General features: G+C 42.7%; 1 protein-coding gene across 2 annotated transcripts in view; it reads left to right on the top strand.

The window, feature by feature from the left end:
* Positions 1-20801, top strand: part of MAPK14 (mitogen-activated protein kinase 14) — a 789257-nt gene that overhangs the window by 584223 nt on the left and 184233 nt on the right. For both annotated transcript variants that reach the window (XM_085651061.1, XM_085651059.1), the window contains exon 8: positions 3008-3079. In XM_085651061.1, the coding sequence (XP_085507187.1) occupies positions 3008-3079 (72 nt within the window). The remainder of the gene's footprint in view (positions 1-3007; positions 3080-20801) is intronic.

The raw sequence follows: 20801 nt of genomic DNA, 5'->3' as shown, positions 1-20801 counted from the left end.
ACTAAGTTTATGCCTTCACGCATGCAATTGCGTTGTAATGGCATGCGTGGTAAAGTCATATGCGGGGTAAAAGTTTGCGGAGTGATGGTATTGAGAAGTGATTGCACCCGCGTTGTAATAAATGCAGAGTGATGGTATGCGGCCTAATTGTTTGCGGGATAACGTCATATATTCGTGCTTGGGGGTCAGAACATTTTAGAGCTTATGTGTGGGGTAAGCAGGTTATCATCCGCACTGACCATCGACCCTTGGTAAAGATTTTGACCAGCGAGGGTAGTGTTGGGGCTTCTGCTTGGTTGGCAAGAATATTCATGAGGATGAAAGAATACATCTATAGAATTATTTATGTACCGGGAAAGAACAATGTAGTAGCAGATTGCTTGTCCAGACTACCTGCACCTCTAGAGAAATGTGAGGATGATCCTTGGGGTAATTTCACCATTGCCCTTATTCAAGATTCTGGCACACCGGTCATTACTAAAACTGAATGGGTGGATGAACAATCTAAGGATGATGTTTTACAAGCTGTTTCTAACCATATTTGTAAAGGGTGGGCAAAGAAACATAATATTAATTTGGAAGAAAAAGCCTTTTGGGATGTGCGAATAGAGTCATCCCTGGATAAAGATTTTTTACTTAGAGGTAATAGGACAATTCCACCAAAAAGTTTGCGTAGGAAAGTATTAGAGTTGTGCCACGAAGGACATTTTGGAGTAGTCAGGACAAAGTTAGTAGTAAAGGGCATTTTCTGGTGGCCTGGAGTCGACATGGAGGTAGAGAAGTTTGTTAGAGGATGCTCAATTTGTTCCTCTGCGGACAAATCCTTAAAGACCTTGAGACCTCCATTAAGTGAAGGGTTGATTCCCAATCTCCCTTGGGAAGTGATTGCAATTGATATTTTTGGACCTGTAGGGGAGTTGAGGGAGTATGGCATCGTTGCGGTTGATTTATTCACCAAATGGCCTGTGGTTAGGATTGTAGATAAGGTAGATACACACACTGTTTTAAACTTTTTAGATAAGATAATCGTTTTAGAAGGGTTACCTGTGTGTGAATTAAGTGACAATGGGGTACAATTTACCTCAAAAATTGCAAAAGGATATTTTCAGAAGTGTGGCATCCAACATAAGACAACTTCACTTTATAATCCCAGTGGCAATGGTACAGTAGAACGCTTTAACCGTGTACTTAAAGGTGTAATCCAAGCTGCAATGAGCAAACAATTAGACTGGAAATTGGAGATACAAAAAGCCGTATGGGCTTACAGGGTTACAAAGCATTCTACAACAGGTCTGTCACCCTTCGTTATGATGAGAGGTAGAAAGCCTAGATGTAAATTCAGTCCCAATTGGATTATGGAAGGTGGGATTGAACAATGGTCACCAGAAGAGGTAAAGAATAATTTTGAAATAGCACATGGAAAAAGTAAGGAATATTATGATGCATATCATGGCTCAAAGGATGTAGCTGTAAGTGTCGGTGACTGGGTCAGAATCAAGACCCAATAAAGTTCCTAAAGGTGAAAGCGTGTTTCAAGCACCACAACAAGTGGTGGAAGTTCTCCGTAATGCCATTAGACTTAAAGATGGAAGGGTTTGGAACCTAAAAAATGTTGCACTTGATCTGGATCAGAAGCATAGTGAGAGTACATCTAATTTTGAACATACATCGAATTTTGAATGGGTGGAGGACTATTTTGATTGCAGTAAAATTCAAGCTGATTTGGGTCGTGAAGATAGTGTAGCAAGAGGAAGTGTTGAACAGAATGAATCATCTAAGGATGTCCAAGTCACCGCTGGAATCAGTGAAAAAAATCTCACCCCTCCAGAAATCACCCCCACTGTGAGGGAGGGGGGAGGTGGTTCTGAGTTGTTCTAACATTAATACTGAATCGGTAAAGGACGGTGGGGACAAGAGTATAGACATTGGTAAAAGGAAGAGAGTTCTACCTGCATGGCTGAAGGAATATGTCAAGTAGTTCTTCGTTGTTCTCCTTACATTCTTGATTACTTTGTTTACCAATACTGGGGTTTTTTTCTCCTCTAAGTTACTTCCTTCCATTTTTCTTATTATTTGTTTTATTGTTGTCCATTATGTCTCTCCACTATTATTCTTTTTATTCTCAAGGGAGGGGGATGTGTTGTGTATTGCTTTATTATATACTATGTATTTCACATATTGTTTTCTTTGAAAGTATAGTGGTGGAGCGAGGCATGGAATCCCTGTGGGTTCTAAACAGTTTCCAGTCCGGAGTGTCAGTTTCCACTGGTGTCCTGGATGGAAAGCTGTATAGCCTGGCGCTCACCTGTTCCTTGTACTTATGGAATAAATCCTTAATCCACATTTGCCTCCGTTCATCCCTACACAGCTGTGTGCACCCCTTCAATATATTTTATTTCCAGTGAAGCCAGCTCATTTATTTGCAGTCCTCTACATGGCAACAAAGGGATTCTCTACAAAACTCGCACTTTAGGGATTCAAGAGAAACTGCAATCAGGTACATAATTGGTGCATAATCTCACAAAAAACTGCCAAATATGGTGAGGAAATTAACTTTAGTAGAAATTACTCCTAGACTGTGGGCAATATCAGAGCACTCTTCTTCATAAATTTCAGCAAATACAGAAGCACAACAGCATATGTTCCTTCCATGCTCCTACTAAACATGTAACTTGGCATCTTTATCTAAAGTTCAGCTGCTTTCCTCTGTAGATCTGGCTGATCTTGCTTGGACAACACCCTAGCCTGTTCTTCCTATTCCCTGCCTCTCCTCACCTCTCTTCTCACTTATGATCATATTTGCAACACTCCTCCCCACTTCCCAGAAGTTATGCATCTCTCTTGTTGAGCTAAACAAATACTCAAACCTCCGCCCACTCTTTATACTTGGCTCCTGCACACATTAGAATTTTCACACCAGCATTCGCATTCTAACACAATTGTGACATGCCTCATGCGATGATACTTTTATTCTGACTTTTTTCTGACTTTTTTCTTTCTTTTCTAGTTGATATCTGGTCGGTCGGTTGTATTATGGCTGAGCTGCTGACTGGACGAACCCTGTTCCCTGGAACTGATCGTATCCTTTTGTGAGCCTTGAATGCTAGATTTCCAGCACAGTTATTCCGTCCCCTTCTTTTTATTCATTTGTATAGGTTCTTGGGTATAAATCTATAACGGTTGGTTGCAAAACCTCCTTGAGCCTGGTTTTTCCTCAATTTCTCCCTCTTTGTGTTCTTATATTTGTAAATCCATGGGAAGGTGGTAGGCATCAGTAAGCGGGTTCCTTGATGCGTTGCCATGTCATGTGTGTGATGTTTGTATAAGTACATTTGTACTGGGTAGATATATATGCCTAGACATGCTATACATTTGCAGGCCCTTATGTGTGTGTGTATACATATATAATATAAGTGTGTGCAGGTCGATTGTGTGTGGACATGAGAAAAGAAATGCTTTGGTTTATTCTTGCGGTGGCTTATTTTCAGCAGTATTCTTAATTGAACTTCATATTCTACCAATCTTACTCTCTATTTCTTTCTTTTCCGAGACCTGCTTTTGGTTGGTGATCTTTGCATTGCAGTTGTGCAGTGGAGAGAAGTACGCTTTTCTGGTTGGGCACTAATCCTGTAAAATCTCTTGTGTCAGAGACCATTTCAAGGAGAGTTGCATCTTGGTCTGAAGTGATACTACGAGAGGCAGCACTTCCTGAAGATCAGAGACTGTGACGGTCTGTTCTGTGAATCATTTGCATACTTGCAACTACTGTTTTTGATTTTTACATTTTCTACATGTGATCTTTTGTTTGTGCACATATCGTATCTAACATCATTAAATAAAGGAACGACCTCCATGGTGGTGCCACAAATATTCACATTTGTTCTTCACTGCAGTGGTGAACTTGGAATTTGAAGATTGTTCATGACCACTGAACCTAAGAAACACAACTCATTTTAGCCGCTTTTGTGGCAAAACTGTTCATAGCTTGGTTACTGCCTCCGGGATAGACTGGTTACCCCACTTAGAGATGCGGGAATTAAAATATGGGGAGATTTAATTAGTAACGAAATGTTTATTACATGGGAAGATCTAGTAACGGTGGTGGGCAGCGATCTTTCAAAATTTAAATATATCCAGCTACAGAGTTGGGTACAATCCCAGTTCAAAAAGGGAAAATCTATAGGCGGTGGAACTAGCTTGGAGCAACAGCTTGTGGAAAGGCCAGTAAGTAAAAAAATAAGTTTCTTATTGGTATTGGGCCATAGAACAGGAGGTAGATGGGGAATTTAAGCTTGCGGATGAACTGTGGAGTGGCTCGCTGCCTAATGAACAGTGTGACCATCTATGGCAGGAATCCTTCAAAATCCTCTTCAACATAGTTAAACCAGGATGGTTGAGGAGGAATCATTTGTTTACGGCTCATCGTGCATATCTATCCCCTCTCAGACTATCAAGAATCAGTAAGAGTACACAAGTCAGTTGCCAAAAGTGCGGTCTCCTCGAGGCATCGGATCTTCATATGTTCAGAGACTGCCCTTCCATCCAGCCATTTTGGGAGGAAGTACAAAAAACATTGGAGAGCATTTTGGGGACGGCAATCAGAATCGATACCAAATTAATAATCTTCAGTTTACACACCCAGACATTAGGCCCAGCCAGACTTTTTCTTTTTTATTCAATTCTTTTGGCAAGAAGACAAATTTGTAAGTACTGGGCAGTCTCCGCCCCCCCCTCCCCCCCCCCCCCCCCCCCCCACTCACTCGGAATGGCTGACCTCTTTATATGAAACATCCAAAATAGATATGGCCAGAGAAGGTAGCAGGAAAAAGCTTGCATACTGGGATTTGCTGTCATCTTGGAGATGAGGTTTTTTTTTTTTTCCCCGTCCTATGATTATGCCTATTGGATACTCCCAGAGCTCATAAGGTCTTCCAAGAGTGGAATGATACCTAATCTCCCCAAAACAACAGTTGGGCAGTGCCTTTTGGTCTGATAATATACCCCTCTAGGCTATGGGCTGAAAGTATCAAGAGAATCCGAGGGAGAAGCCCACGTTATCCTAGCCTATCATTATAGGGGTATATATAGACGGTCAGCACGTTTTGGGTATTGGCGAATGAGGACAAAAAAAAAAAAAAGAATAAAAAAAAAAAACCTACTGTTTTTGATTTTTACATTTTCTACATGTGATCTTTTGTTTGTGCACAGATCATATCTAACATCATTAAATAAAGGAACGACCTCCATGGTGGTGAAAATACTGCAATTTCTGAAGTACAATATAGACGGAGAAGAATCCATTGGCTGAATTTTCTCCATTTTAGGACTAGTATTGTGGTAGAAATTCAGCTATGGATTTTACTACACATATAGAGTTTCTTTCTCCGTTTTTCCCAAACTCTAAATGAGGCCCAAAGTCGTTTTTGCACTTTTTATCTGCCTGGCCTGTTTTAATGCTTGTTGTTTTCTTTGCTCAATGTACTGAAAGACCAATTAGTGTGATCTCTGGTAGTGGATCAGTCAGTGGCCTGAGTATCTTTATAAAGTCTGGAATTTCAAATATGTGTGTAAAGGTACTGTACAAGGGGTATATCAAAACTATGTGTAAAAGTACTGTCAAGGCTTTCAGTGATAATTTATATATATATATATATGTACGAGGCATATGAGCTGCAGATTACACACTATGCATAGAGCGCCATCTGGTGTTGGGCCCGGATGTTTGCACTTGTTTTTGTCCTGGAAAGTCTTTGGAAGTCACAAGATAGGTGACTCCTCCTTTAGATCCAAGTGCGCATGGACATCGGCTCCATCCTCAGATTGTTTTTTTGCGCAATGGGGCTCGGATGTGTTTCTCGCGCTCTAGTTCGGAACTGGTACCGTTTTTTTCTTTTGACGCGCAATCCTTCCCTTTTTGACGGTATTGTCTCGATCGCGTATTCCCAATTGACATGTCTCTCAGCAACTTCGAAGTCTTCGATTCCGGTCGTCGACGAAGGCCTTCGGGCCTACCTGGGCCTTATCATCTGGCTCATGGAAAGGACGCCATTCAAAAAGTGTCCTTGATGTGGGTTGAAGTTTCCCCACACCAATCTGCATGAGGTGTGCAACCTCTGCCTCTCACCGGAGCACGAGGCCAGAGACTGTCCAGCTTGCGCCTCTTTCTGCTCCAAGAAGACGATTCAGGACCGTCGAGCTCCAAGAACCATGGCTCGCTCGTCGTCTTCAATCCCCGACGGCATCTTCCAAGAGGGCGTCGATGTGCCAGAGCAAGGGCAGGTTGAAGAAGGCTTCGTCAGCGCCTCCGAAGCCGATGACTCCGACGTCGAGGACATCACTCCGGCACAGAGGGTCGTAAGTACAGACGTCGACCCCAACCCTCCCTTGACACCATGTAAAAAGGCTTCGGTCACACCTTCACCTTCGGGCCCAGGTGCACACCGAGAGACTGCTTCCCGTGCCCCGCCTCCGGGCCCGTTAAAGAAGCCTACTAAGCCTTCAGGTGACTCGGGCTCGAGTCAGCCTACCCTGGTTGCCAAAAAACATCCACAGGCACCGAAAAAGAAGCCGTCCTCATCCACGCCGACCTCTGCTTCGACAACAAAGCACTCGGCGCCGAAGACTGGCACCGGCTCCTCGACACCGACAGCACACTCGGTGCCAACCAAAAAACTGCCACCAAAGGGCCCCAACTCCCATGCTTCAAAGCCGTAAAAGACCTCGGAACCGAGGAAACAACAGGTTCCATCGGCCAAAGAGACTGCAAAACCACACGGTTCCAAACCCAGAACCACTACCGAGTCTTCGCCAAAAAAGACTACGGAACCAAAACCATCGGCACCGAAGGATCTGCCTCCCACAGAAGAACTGTTTCGGCCAGATCCTACCCAAAAAACTCTTGTAAAGGATCCTAAGGCTGGTCACTTGATTCTTAGCTCCAAGAAACAACCAGCTCCTCCACAGAGCTGCCCAGTACCACAGGGTTGACCTACACACAGACCCCGTGGAGGAGGATTTTCTCATGGACACTTTTGACACCACACATAGGTCCACCTCAATTTTACCCATGCTTAAGGGGATCATTAAGCATGCACCAGAGGTCTTTAAAGACCCGGTCAGGGCTCGAGTCATCAACCCTAGGATTGAAAAAAAGTATAAGGCCACCCCTACTGATCCAGCCTACATTAAAGGCCCCGCACCACTAGACTCCCGTGTAGTCTCCAATGCGCGAAAAAGAGCCAATTCCCAATCATCAGGCGACGCACCACCACCAGATAAGGAGTCTAAACTCCTGGACGCCTCTGGCAAACGAACTGCGTCACAGGCGGCAAACATGGCGCATTGCCAATACTCAAGCGCTGTTAGCTAGGTATGACAGGGCACATTATGATGAGCTTTTAAGTCCATAATGCAGCACCTCCCAGACAGGTATAAAAATAGGGCCAATGAACTGATACAAGAAGGTAAAACCATTACTAACACCACCATCCGTTGTGCCTTAGATGTAGCAGATACCGCCACAAGGGCAATAAACACCAGTGTCCTTCTGCGTAGGCATGCCTGGCTACGTATTTCAGGTTTCAAACCTGAAATCCAGAGTTCCATTCTCAATCAACCATTCAATGAGCAACACCTATTTGGCCCTAATGTTGACCTATCCCTTGAAAAAATTAAGAAGGATACCGACACAGCTAAATCTATGGGAGCCTTGCAGTCGCAAGCTCCCAGACGTTCCTTTCGTCGCTCATCCTTCAGGAGCACCCCCAGAGGCTACTCCTCGGATAGCCCTCCACTTCTTACAAAGCTCCCACCCAATCCACCTTTACTAGAGGTTACCAAAGAGGTGATTACAGGGGGAACAACAACAAAGGCAGGGCAAAACCAACAACTCCCGCTCTGCCTCCACCCCCACCCAATGACTTCCCTCCACTTCCCCCAGACCATTCCACTCCAGTCGGGGGAAGACTCCAACAATTCCTTCCTGTCTGGACCAACATCACCTCAGACAGGTGGGTGCAACAGATAATTCAATCCGGTTACTGTCTCGAACTAACATCTACCCCCCCAAACATGCTACCCAAACAGCATCCAATGTCACAAGAACATTTGTTACTGCTAAAGCAGGAGGTAATCTTCCTCCTACAAAAAAGTGCAATAGAACCAGTTCCCCTGCACCAACAAAACAAGGGAGTTTACTCCCTGTATTTTCTCATACCAAAGAAGGACGGCTCTCTAAGGCCTATTCTAGACCTCAGACCCCTAAACCTATACATACACTTAGACCATTTTCACATGATCACACTCCAGCAGGTCCTTCCTCTGCTTTCACAGGGCGACTTCCTTGCTACCCTAGACCTCAAGGACGCCTATTTCCACATTCACGCCGCTTACAGGAAGTATCTCAGATTCGTAGTGGACGGTTATCAATATCAATTCAAAGTACTCCCATTTGGAGTCACAACAGCACCAAGAGTGTTTACCAAGTGCCTAGCGGTGGTGGCAGCACACCTAAGAAGACAGCACATTCACGTCTTCCCATATCTGGACGACTGGCTCATAAAAGCCAGCTCATACCACCAGTGTGTACAACACACTCACGCCACTATCAATTACTCCACAAACTGGGGTTCACAGTAAACCACACCAAGTCCCATCTGCGACCGTCCCACACACAACAATACCTCGGTGCCACAATAGACACCTCAAAAGCATTAGCCTATCCCAGTCCCGCCAGGATAGCAAGCATACAGGCTCTTCTCACCAAATTCCAACCGCAACACTCTCTTCCAGCTCAAGTGTTCATGCAACTCATAGGGATGATGGCCTCTTGCATATTCATAGTGCCTCATGCAAGACTCCAGATGCGTGCTCTCCAAGAGTGCTTAGCACGCCAATGGAACCAGGCTCAATGTCAGTTAACAAATCTGGTGTTGGTAGACGGTTGTACTCATCGCTCTCTGTAGTGGTGGAACACCAAGAACCTTTCCAAAGGGCGACCGTTCCTAGAGCCGGTTCCTCAAATAGTTATGACAACGGACGCATCGCTCTCCGGCTGGGGAGCTCACCTACTATATCACACCATGCAGGGCAGGTGGACACCTCAACAAAAGTTACTCCACATCAACCACCTGGAGTTACTAGCCATATTCCCAGCTTTAAAAGCATTTCAAAAACAAATATCAGGCAAGGCGGTCTTAGTCCGCACGGACTACATGACAGCCATGTACTACATACAAAAACAAAGCGGGACACACTCTGCAGCTCTCTCAGCTAGCACAGAACATATGGAGGTAGGCTAATCCTCAGAACATGTTTCTCTTAGCCCAACGTGTCCCAGGAATCCAAAACACCATAGCCTATCTGTTGAGCCGTCAAACACAAGAGATCCACGTGTGGGAACTTCATCTGCAAGTTCTTCAACTGTTTTTTCAAATGTGGGGGCAACCACAGATAGACCTCTTCGCCACCCACGAAAACGCCAAATGCCCAAGCTTTGCCGCCAGATATCCACACCCATTGTCCAAAGGCAATGCGATATGGATGAACTGGTCAGGCAGATTTGCGTACGCTTTTTCGCCTCTCCCACTCATTCCACTAGTGGTGCGCAAACTACAGCAACATTCCGTAACTCTCATCCTAATTGCTCCAACTTGGGCCATACAACCGTGGTACATCACATTGCTGGAACTCTCCGTAGTTCCGCACCAGAAGTTACACCTCTCTCCGCGCCTCTTAACCCAGAACCATGGAGAGATCAGACACAGCTCAGCTCAACCTTGCGATCTGGCGCCTGAGGTCCTAGAATTTGGTTACCTTAACCTTCCCCCTGACTGTATGAATGTCATTAAAGAAGCTAGACGGCCTACCACTAGAGCATGCTATGCAGCCAAGTGGAAACGGTTTGTAATATATTGTCATAACAACAACACCAATCCCCTAGATGTGTCTATCCAACACATCATCGGCTACTTACTACACCTCCAAAGATGCAACTTAGCCTACACGTCTATTAGACTGCATTTTGCTGCCATAGCAGCATATCTACAAAATAGACAACATTTATCACTTTTCAGATTACCTACCGTAAAAGCCTTTATGGAGGGCCTCAGAAGAATAATTCCCCCCAGAGTACCTCCTTCACCTGTGTGGAATTTAAACATCGTTCTCACAAGACTAATGGGTCCTCCATTTGAACCCCTACATAAATGTGAGCTACAATTCTTAACATGGAAAGTTGCTTTCCTAGTAGCCATTACTTCTTTACGACGAGTTAGCGAACTACAAGCACTAACCATTCAGGAACCCTTTCTGCAGATGCATCATCATAAGGTTGTTCTCCGAACTAATCCTAAATTCCTTCCTAAATTCATTTCTCCCTTCCACCTCAATCAATCTGTGGAGCTGCCCGTATTCTTCTCGCAGCCACAAACAGTCGCAGAAAGAGATCTTCATACCTTAGATGTCAAAAGAGCATTGTTTTACTACATCGAGAGAACACAACCCTTTCGTAAGACCAAACAACGTTTCGTGTCTTTCTCACCACCACACAAAGGCAACCCCATATTAATATCTGGGATAGCTAGGTGGATTGTTAAATGCATACAAATTTGCTACCACAAAGCAAAACGTACAGTATCTGTTCCTCCTAAAGCCCACTCTACAGGAAAGATAGGGGCTTCAATGGCATTTTTAGGGAACATTCCCTTAGATGATATCTGCAGAGCAGCTACATGGTCTACACCGCACACATTCACAAAACACTATTGTGTAGATGTGCAAACTAAACAACAAACTAGTGTGGGCCAGGCTGTACTCAAAACACTATTTCAAACTACTGCAACAGATACTGGTGGTCGCCGCTAGGAGGAAATACTGCTATACAATCTATGCATAGTGTGTAATCTGCAGCTCATATGTCTCGAACGGAATATGCTACTTACCATTATGCATCTGTTCTTGGCATGTAGAGCTGCAGATCTACACACGCCCAACTGCCTCCCCGGCTACCTTTATCTGTTCCAGTATTATCTTATTTAGATACAGCAAACATGGCCATCTTTCCTGTTTCTTACAAAGCTTCATCATTTCCCTGCTGGCGAAAAACAATCTGAGGATGGAGCCGATGCCCATGCGCACTAGGATCCAAAGGAGGAATCACCTATCTCGTGACTTCCAAAGACTTTCCAGGACAAAAACAAGTGCAAACATCCAGGCCCAACACCAGATGTCGATCTTGAGTGATGCTTTCTCCCTGGGAGCACTTACTGCACGGCCACCCCTCACCCTGCAGCCTTGTTATTCTGGTGTTATTATCTTTGCAGCAGTTGTTACACAAGCCTGGCTGATTGGACAAACCACCCACCAGCTCTTATCAGAAAGTGTCAGCTCCTGGGTCATCCACTCAGCAGAGCTGGCAAGTGGGCTGGAGAAAGTCTGTCTCGTGCACACATGAGGCCCAAATCATGTGGAACACGGATAGGGGGTTAGTGGGGTTACATTATCAATACCCTGTCAGATATGGATACGTGTTTCACATCTCCACGTGCATGTAGTAAACACCAAGGAGTGCAAAACATTCTTGGGATCTGGAAGAGCCGAGAATGGTTAGTGAAAAATAGATAGAAGTACAAGGTAGGTGGATCAGTTGCCATGCTGGGCAAGGAGAAGGACAAAGGGAGGCAAGGTAAGCTTGGTGAGGTAAGAGTAAGTTTAAAGGGAGGGAGAAGCAGAGAGAGAGAGCTAAGGAGAGGTAAGCATGGTACAGAGCAAGAGATAGATGACACACTGAAATAGAGGTTGATAAAGTAAGGCTATGAGGTAAGAAGGGAAGCAGAGAAGAACATTTTATTAATGTCCCCATCACTTCATCAGTGGGCATCTGAAAAGGTGGGGCCTGGGCCATTGCCCTCTTTGTCCATGGCCACTGGAATTATGCGATGCTGCGGTGTTTTCCGAATAGCTATGGATTTGCCACATGGTGCTTCTATAAATATTTTGTATGCCAATAAGTTAAATAATATGAAAGTAAGTCTCCTGCTGGGCCGACTATTGTTTAAAAGACCCCTAAAGTCTCTTTTTAAACAAAGCCCCAACAATTTTTCTCACACGCATATCGCATGTTTGAGCTGAGTTCTCAGCTACCTATGATTCAAACAAAGTAAAGACTGGGAATAAGTCCTTCCCTAGATGAGCCATGGTGTACGAAAGAAGCACTCTTTTTATAGGTGCGTTTGAAATGCACTACTAACAAGCTGTAGCCCGGTGACTGACGAGGAGGGAGGGGGAGAAGGGAGGGGGTAGTGAGAGCACAGAGCAGGGGGTGGTGGCAGAAAGCCCCTCGCGGACAGCAAGCCTGTGTTTACAATCCCTAGTGGGGGGGGGGGGGGGATTATGGCCCTCACAAACGCCTGCCAAAACTTTTTAAATGTTAGCTCGTCACTAACTAAAACGCCAGTGCCTCATGAAATCAGTATCCCGTGACCTTCGTCTAGATAAAACTCACTGTGAAAACAAAGAGGACGTGGCCCCGCTACTGCTTAAAACCCAGGTGCTTCCGACTGCTCGTGTCTCTACATGCAAGTGCAAATAACAGAGGTAGGACAATAGACAAGATGTAGAAAAAAGAATATAGAAAAGGCGGCCATCTTAACAAAGAGCCTAGTGAAAGCATTAACATTTATTGCTGTTCATGATACAAGATAAGAGAGAGCTGCATATGAGATCTCATTATAATGTATTTTAGGATCAACAAATACAATCACGGCTGCCTTGCACAAATGACAATCACAGCAGCCTTGCACAAATGTCAATGTCTGCAATATGTCTCCATAAATAATGTACAAATTCTGAATGTCTTTTTTTAATGTAAGCGGTGCATATGTAGAGCTCTCCAATACCTTTGGGTCGAGTTCTAACAATATAAAACCTATTAAAACAAGGGCGCGCGCTGAAAGTTAAGACCAGCATTGGCCGCGTGGCAGTAATAGTTACGCCGCGCGGTCGTAAAAGCGAAAGTCATCGCTATCATTCGGAAAGCAAAAGTGATCGCGATGGGATGCGCGCGCAGCAGCGGGGGTAGGGGCATGGTGCTGAAGGCTGGCGCACGAAAGGCAGATGGCTGGGCGAGAAGGGAGGGGGGAATGCGGGGAGCAGCTGTGCGCGTGCACGCTACGCACTTTCCAAACCCACCTACTAAATGTCTCGCCAGACCAGCGCATGCGCTGGGTCAGGCGAGACCTAAAAAGGGGGTGTTTTGTGAAGATTTGTCAAGCGGCCCCAAAGTTATTGACAAAACCAAAAAAGGTTTTCCTGTGGAGACTTTGGTCCTTACTATAACTACCTACTGGCAACTGCCAGTAGTGTATGTTTTTTATATATATCATGCTTAGCATAAGTCCGCCATCTAGTGTTGGGTTTGGAAGTGTGTTTTTCTTTGAAGAAGTCTTTAGAGTCAAGAGGTATAGTGGTGACTCCTCGTGCTTGTAGTGCCTATGTTCATTGACTTTTGTTTTTTTTCTGCCGTCTGGTTCGGTCGCGTGCTCCTGTCAAGACCGTCGTTAGGATACTTTCTAATGCCGCAGGTATTGTTTTCGATTGAGATTCTATCACTGTTTCTAGAAATATTAGATTAACTTAGAATTTTTCCTTGGGACTCGATTCGATCGCACCCTTCCTGTTTATCTCCTGATCATCAAGAAGAAACCTGCGACACCTGCAGGTCGTTCTGATCAAAAAAGACTTTCAGAGATCGGAAAGTTAAAAGACTTCAGATGTCTCGACAGAACATGGAAGACACGCCAGACATTTTTGGTTCGGAGAAACCGGAAATATCTGTTAGCTGCAGATGAGGGTTACTTCTCCCTAGAACAAAGATCAGACTCCGATGCAAAGCACGATAACATCACACCAGGGCAACAACCTGTGAGTAATTTGCCCCGTCTGCCTCCACCCAAACAACCAACACCCCAAAAGTCTGCTGTTGGGCCGCCACTGCCTACGGTCCATGGTTAGCACCGAATGGTTGATTCCAGAACATCTAGGCTCGGCTCCGAAGAAACAGCTTAAAGCGCAAGTCCTCGATCCGAAACACTTCTCATCGGAATCGACCCGACTTTCCACACCAAAACACTATAAAGCTGGCGGTCCCATGCCTTCGGAGCCAAAACCTTCAGATCCGAAAAAACGACCAGACTCCACACCAAAAAAAGATGTCCGCAGAACCGAAACACCCGGCAACTAAAGGTGCTGGAGATAAATTGGGGTCAGAACTGAAAAAACAAACCGTTAAGCATTCTCCAGAGACTGTACTGCCAGTACTTAGAAATTGCATCAGCAGCTGGATTCTCAGCTAAAACGCTGAATGATTAACCCCAATACAGGTAAATTCTGCACCAGACCCCTCAGGAACATGTACAACCAGCAAAAAGACAACTTTCTTTTCAAGACACAATAGTTATTTCTATTGTTGCAAAAAAGAAGAGGACAAAGATGCTACTGCTTTTCACATTAGCCCTCCTCAAATCCCAGATGTGTAAACTCCATCACCACAACAGTCATCAATTCATGACCCTATAGATTCACACAAGGGATCACTACATTCTTTTACAGACCCAGCAGATAATACTAATCCTGATCTTTATCGATCCAAACCACCCTCTCCTGATGACACTACTACTTACCATGACCTTATAAGTAGGGTGGCTAATTTTCATAAGTTAAGACTACACTGAGGCAATAAAAGATTACTTTCTGTTTGAAACTCTTTCTTCTACTCAACATTCCACACAGTCCCTTCCCATGCTTAAATGAATGCTCAGATATACCACAGACATATTTAATTACCCAATTAGATCTAGGTTGATTAAAAAGAAGAAAAAAAAAGTAAACCCTCCCCAGCAGACCCTAAATACATTAAGTCAACTCACACCAGACTCTTTGGTAGAGGCTACCTACTTGTAAAGGGGCAAACTCTTAAGCAAATGGTGAAGTTCTCCCACCAAAAGAGAGCAAACGTATAGACGCAGCTGGAAAACGGGTAGCAGCACAATCATACAACCATTGGAGAATTGCCATCTCATTGGTCTTTTGTCACACTCTGATAGGGCACACTGGGGCGAAATGGAAGAAATTCTACAATACCTTTCAGAGTAACATAAAAAAAGGCATATCAAATTGCATCAGAGGGAAAACATATCTCCAGTACAAATATACAATGCGCCCTGGATGCCACTGACACAGCTGCTAAGGGTATAAATACCAACCTTGTACTAAGACGGCATGCCTGGCTAAGGGTATCTGGTTTCAGACCAGTAGTTCAACTAAATTTACCAGCCCTTCCCTTTGATGGAGAACATCTTTTTGAACCACAGGTGGATACTCTCCTATAAAAAATAAAGACAACGAAACAGCAAAAAACAATGTTTACCCTTAAGACACAATCAGAGCAGGCGGCGTCGTTCCACTTATCGTGGAGGATCTAAAACAACCTACACAAGACATCCATTCCATTATAAGAAAAAACTAAATTAAGCATCCTCCCTTAGAGGATTCTATAGGGGTTCCTATAGAGGAAACAATAATAGAGGCAAAGGTAAATAAGGTTTTTACAAACTCACCTCCACCACCACCAAGCCTTGACTGTCCCACTATCCCCCCTCCGATCACACAAAATCTGTCATGGGAAGACTACAACAATCCCTTCCCACATAAATAAGTATCATAACCTATAAATGGGTGTTAGGTATTATCCAACATGGTTATTTTCTAGAGCTTACTTCAACACCTCCAAACATTCCACCTCGCACCCACAGATTATCAACAGACCATCAAAAGTTACTATAAGTGGAAGTTCAAGCTCTACTGAACAAAGTAATAATAGAACTAGTGCCACTACAACAACAGAGCACAGGGGTCTATTCCCTTTTCTTTCTTGTATCCAAAAAGCAAACACATATCACAAATGTTTGCAACACACACAAACAACAATAAATTTACTGCACAGCTGGGATTTACAATCAGTGTAAATTGTCAAACAGGAGTAGCCTACCCAAATGCAGCCAGAATATAAACTTTCAAAACCCTTGTTCCACAGTTTCAACCTCACAAACAAATATCAGTGAGAACAATTATGCGTCTCCTAGGGACATGGCATCATGCATAGCCATTGTACCCCAAGCCAGACTCCATATGCGCCCTTTCCAACAATGCTTAACACAACAATGGTCTCACGTGGAGGGTCAATTAAAGCATCTGGTGTTTATCAGACGTTAAGCTTCCCGCTCTCTGTAATGGTGAAACTCCAAGCATCTCATACAGGGACGGGCTTTTATAGACTCAATTCCACAAAGAACCATAACAACGGACGCATCAATGACTAGATCGGGCACACACTCACAGGAAATGACTGTACATGGGCATTGGACACACAGTGAATCCATTCTACATATCAATCACCTAGAGCGGCTAGCTGTTCTAACGATAAAAGCATTCCTTCCTCACCTCAGAGGCAACGTAGTCTTAATCAAAACAGACAACATCACTGCCATGTACTCTCTGCAGAAGCATGGGCGGGGACCAAATCTCCACAACTGTCTTTCCTAGCACAAAAAATATGATCGTTTGCTCTACAATACAATATTCAGTTGTTCACAACGTACTTACCAGGAGTGGACAGCGACTTGGCAGATCTCCTAAGTCCACGATTGGAAACTCAACATACAAGTCCTACACCCATTCTTCCACCAATGTGGACAACCGGATATTGACCTATTTGCAACACCACAGAACGCAAAATGCCAAAACTTCGCCTCCATGTTGCAACACCTACAGTCCAAAGGCCATGCACTATGGACCAATTGGTCAGGGATATTTGCTTAGGCTTTTCTACCTCTTCTCCTACTTGAGGCAGACATCGCTGAGACTCATCCTTGTTGCTCCCACATTGGCCAGACAACCTAAACACAACACTACTAGAGTTGTCAGCAGTCCCTCATCAACTACTACCCAACAGACAAGACTTCCTCTCTCAGAACCATGGAGCGATAAGACATCCAAGCCACAGATCTCTCAATTTTGAAATTTGGCTCCTGAGGTCTAAGAATTTGGATACTTAAATTTACCGCAAGAATGTATGGCTATCTTAAAAGAAGCACGAAGACCCACAACACGGATCCGCTATGCAGCTGAAGTGGAAACATTGTGTTCATTATTTTCACTCAAAGGATATTGATCCACTAAATGTATCACCTCAAACATTGTATCTTACGTGCTTCAACTGCAAGCTGCAGGGTTAGCATTTATTTCTATGAAAAAACATCTTACAGCGTTAGCTGCATACTTTAAAAATTGAAAGCAAACTTCCCTAGTCAGAATCCTCGTTCATGTTGTTCAATTGCCTCAATCGGATAGAATTTTAATGTTTTCTAGTCACTTTGATGATGTGTTTCCATATGGTTTGCCACAGCATTACTCTGATCTTTGTTTGTGGTAGCTCTTACATGTTACAATATTTGTTTCTTTGATTCATAGATGGTACTACCCACATATTCGAGATTGCACAGGCATTCTATTACATAAACCACAAATGTGATGTGTTGCTTGATTTTCCAGTTTTTATTTGTTTCCAAAATTACTTCTTGTTTATTCATTGAAATTTGGCATACCTTGCATTTATTGCATTTGATAAATCCTGACTGTATCAGCCAAATGGTAGACTTCCTCTTTTTTTTAAAAAAAAATGACTGTGCATCAAGGTGTCTTTTAAATTTTTTGCTGTGCGAAAGGTGATATTAGGATGAGTATCCATTATTTTAGCCACAGTCGGGTCCAATTGCAAGATGTTCCAATTTTTCCTCAGAATGTTTTTGATTCCCTTTGCCTCCACTGATTAGGTTAACCTTATAGGACTTATAGGACTTTCCTTTTTTTAATCATTTTTTTATTTTTTTAACATGGAGGATCTGGGCATTTGTCTCACTTTGGTTAGTCCGGTTTTGATTGCGTGTTGTTTATATCCTCTCATTTCAAATCTTCGGGTTGTTTCTTGAGTATGTTTTTCCATTTCTTTATCCAGGGACCAGAATCTTCGGATTCTCCAAAATTCCCCATATGGGATACTGTTTATTAAGCTGTGTTGGTGGAAGCTTTCTGCATGCAATAATGTGTTTGTTGCAGTTTTCTTTCTGTGAAGAGTAGTTTGAATTTTGTTATCTTCAATATAGATTTCTGTATCAAGAAATATTACTCTTGAACTGCTTATGTCATATGTGAATCTCAAATTTGTTGTAATTATATTCAAAATGTTGAAATTCAACTTCGGTTCCGTACCAAATTATGAATAAATCGTCAATATATCATAACCACATTAAGGTTTTATTAACGTTTTCATCATTTTCCGTCATCCATGCCACTTGTTGTTCCCACCTTACACATGCATAACTTGGACTGAAAGAGAAGCCCTTTCATTTGTTTTTAGAGTTCATTTCCAAACAAGAAAACATTTTGTGTTAGACACATCTTTATCATTTCAAGCAGCATTTCATTGTGGCGAGAATATTGAATGTTTAATTTCTTTAGGGAATACTTGCAAGCTCGTAGTCCAATTTCATTGTCAGTGTTGGTGTATAGCGCTATCGCATCCATTGTGATTAGTTTGAATGTTTGTTGCCATGGAATTTCTTGCAGATGCCTCAGGAGGACACTTGTGTCCCTTAGATATGAGTTGAGATCCTGAACATATGTAATTAGAAAGAAATCAATATAATTTGCAATAGGTTCCAATAGGGCTTCCTTAGCCGATATAATTGGCCTCCCTGGTTTTTTTGTTGGATGTTTTGAATTTTCGGCAAAAATAGATTGTAGCTTTTACTGGAGGATTAGTTGTTAAATATTTCTGTTCTTCTTCATCCAGTAGGTTCATTTTTACCCAAGTGTCTAGTTTTTCATCCAATTCATTTTTAAATTGTGGTGTTGGGTTCTCTTTTAGCTTGGCATAGTATTTGCTATTCTTTAATTGGGAATATTTTTCCTTCATATGTTCTTCTTTATTCATGATTATTATATTTCCACCTTTAGCAGCTGTTTTTTATCTCTATTGTGTCATCTTGTTGTAGCTTCTGAAGGGAATCTCTTTCTTGAAATGATAGGTTATTTGTATATTTTTTTTTCAGTTTGTAAAGGTCTTGTACCACTGCTTCATGGAACACATCGGTCTTGTTGCCAAATGGTAATTGTGGGTATTAGAGTCACTTTGTTTTTTCTCCCACTCATCCCTGCACCTATTGGCAGGCACTGGTCATCAAAATTGGAGATTCCGGGTCTCCCCCTTTATCTTCCAGATCATCTAGGACTTGTAGCCCATATGCATCCTCTGCAGTCTGCTATTGTAGGTTTCTCAACTATTTTCTTTAAATCCCTCATTTTTGGTTTTCTGTATTTTTTTTGCCAATTCGAATTTCCTGATGTATTTATATAAATCAGTTCTTGTCTGTGCTAGGTCCATGTGTGATACTGGACAGAAATTAAGTCCTCTTTTTAAAAGTGAAATTTCTAATTCCTTCATTTCTCTCTTTGATAGATTTATTACATTGAGTTCTTGTTGCAAATAATTTATCTAGTTGTCCTTTATCTGGTCCTTTTGTGGTAATGGAGCTTCTTAGTTCAAAAACGGTCTCAATAATTGCGACCTGTGTTGCTTCTCGGCCATCCATCATTCTAATTCAGTTTAATAAAACAATTTAGTGATTTAATAAGAATTCCTTTATGATTAGTTTGTCACCTGTTTCCAGTTCACCGGTTTTTCAAATTGTATTTCACATACATATATACACACACACATATATATATATGTATGTGTGTATATATATATATATATATATATTCACTAAAAAAAACATAGGTTTCAGGGGCGTTATAGTTAGCTGGACTTTTCACTCGTGCAAAACCATTAAAATTCCCCCGTTATAGTTAGTTCAGCTAACTATAACCCGCGCGCCCGCAATGCACTGCTGTTGACGTCACATATTACATCACTCATGACATGGTCAGTGACATCACTCATGACATCACTGATGACATCATCCAGTGAATGTGTGTTTTTCTGAAAATTACATATGTTTTATATATGTATATCTCAAGGTCGATGGAAGAATAAATGGGTATATAAGTGTCTAAATGGATAATTTGTTTTTGAAAAATTGATTGTATAACTGACTGATTAAGTGTATCTTCGTGAATACATGGCTTAGTGAGTAATGTTTAAATGTGTAAATATCTGTATCAGTCTCTCACTTTGTGTATAAGTGGCTGCATGGGTTGGTGAGTAGCTACATGAGTGTCTATGTAGGTTATTAGTTGGTTTTTTGAGTATCAGTATAAGTGTCTGATGTCTGTATGGTTCGGTGGGGGGTATTACGTAGTGCATAGGTGCATGAATGAGTGACTCACTGTTTGTATGTGTTGAAGACAGCATGTGTTCAGGACTGTATGGGTGGATGAGTGTGTGCATGGGTGTGTTAGTGAGTGAATGACTGTCTCAATAGTGTCTTTATGAGTAACTACATATGTTTTAAACTAGTATATGTGACTATTGGTGTATATAAGTGAGTATATGTGAGAGTGAGAGATTGAAAGAGTTCCTGTATGAATAAGTATGTGTTTCTATAAGTGATTGTTTAAAAGACTAAGTATGTGTAAGTTTCTGTAGAAGTAAGTGTGGTGGTGTGTGTGTATAACTGTATATGCAAGTAAATGGATGTTTGATCATTATTAGCATGAGTGACTATGTGTGTGAGTAACTCTATGGA

The sequence above is a fragment of the Triturus cristatus genome, chromosome 1_1 (assembly GCF_964204655.1).
Source record: "Triturus cristatus chromosome 1_1, aTriCri1.1, whole genome shotgun sequence".
In the NCBI taxonomy this organism is placed as follows: domain Eukaryota; kingdom Metazoa; phylum Chordata; class Amphibia; order Caudata; family Salamandridae; genus Triturus; species Triturus cristatus.
Note: the sequence above shows the minus strand (reverse complement) of the source record. Positions and strands in the feature narration are given on the sequence as shown.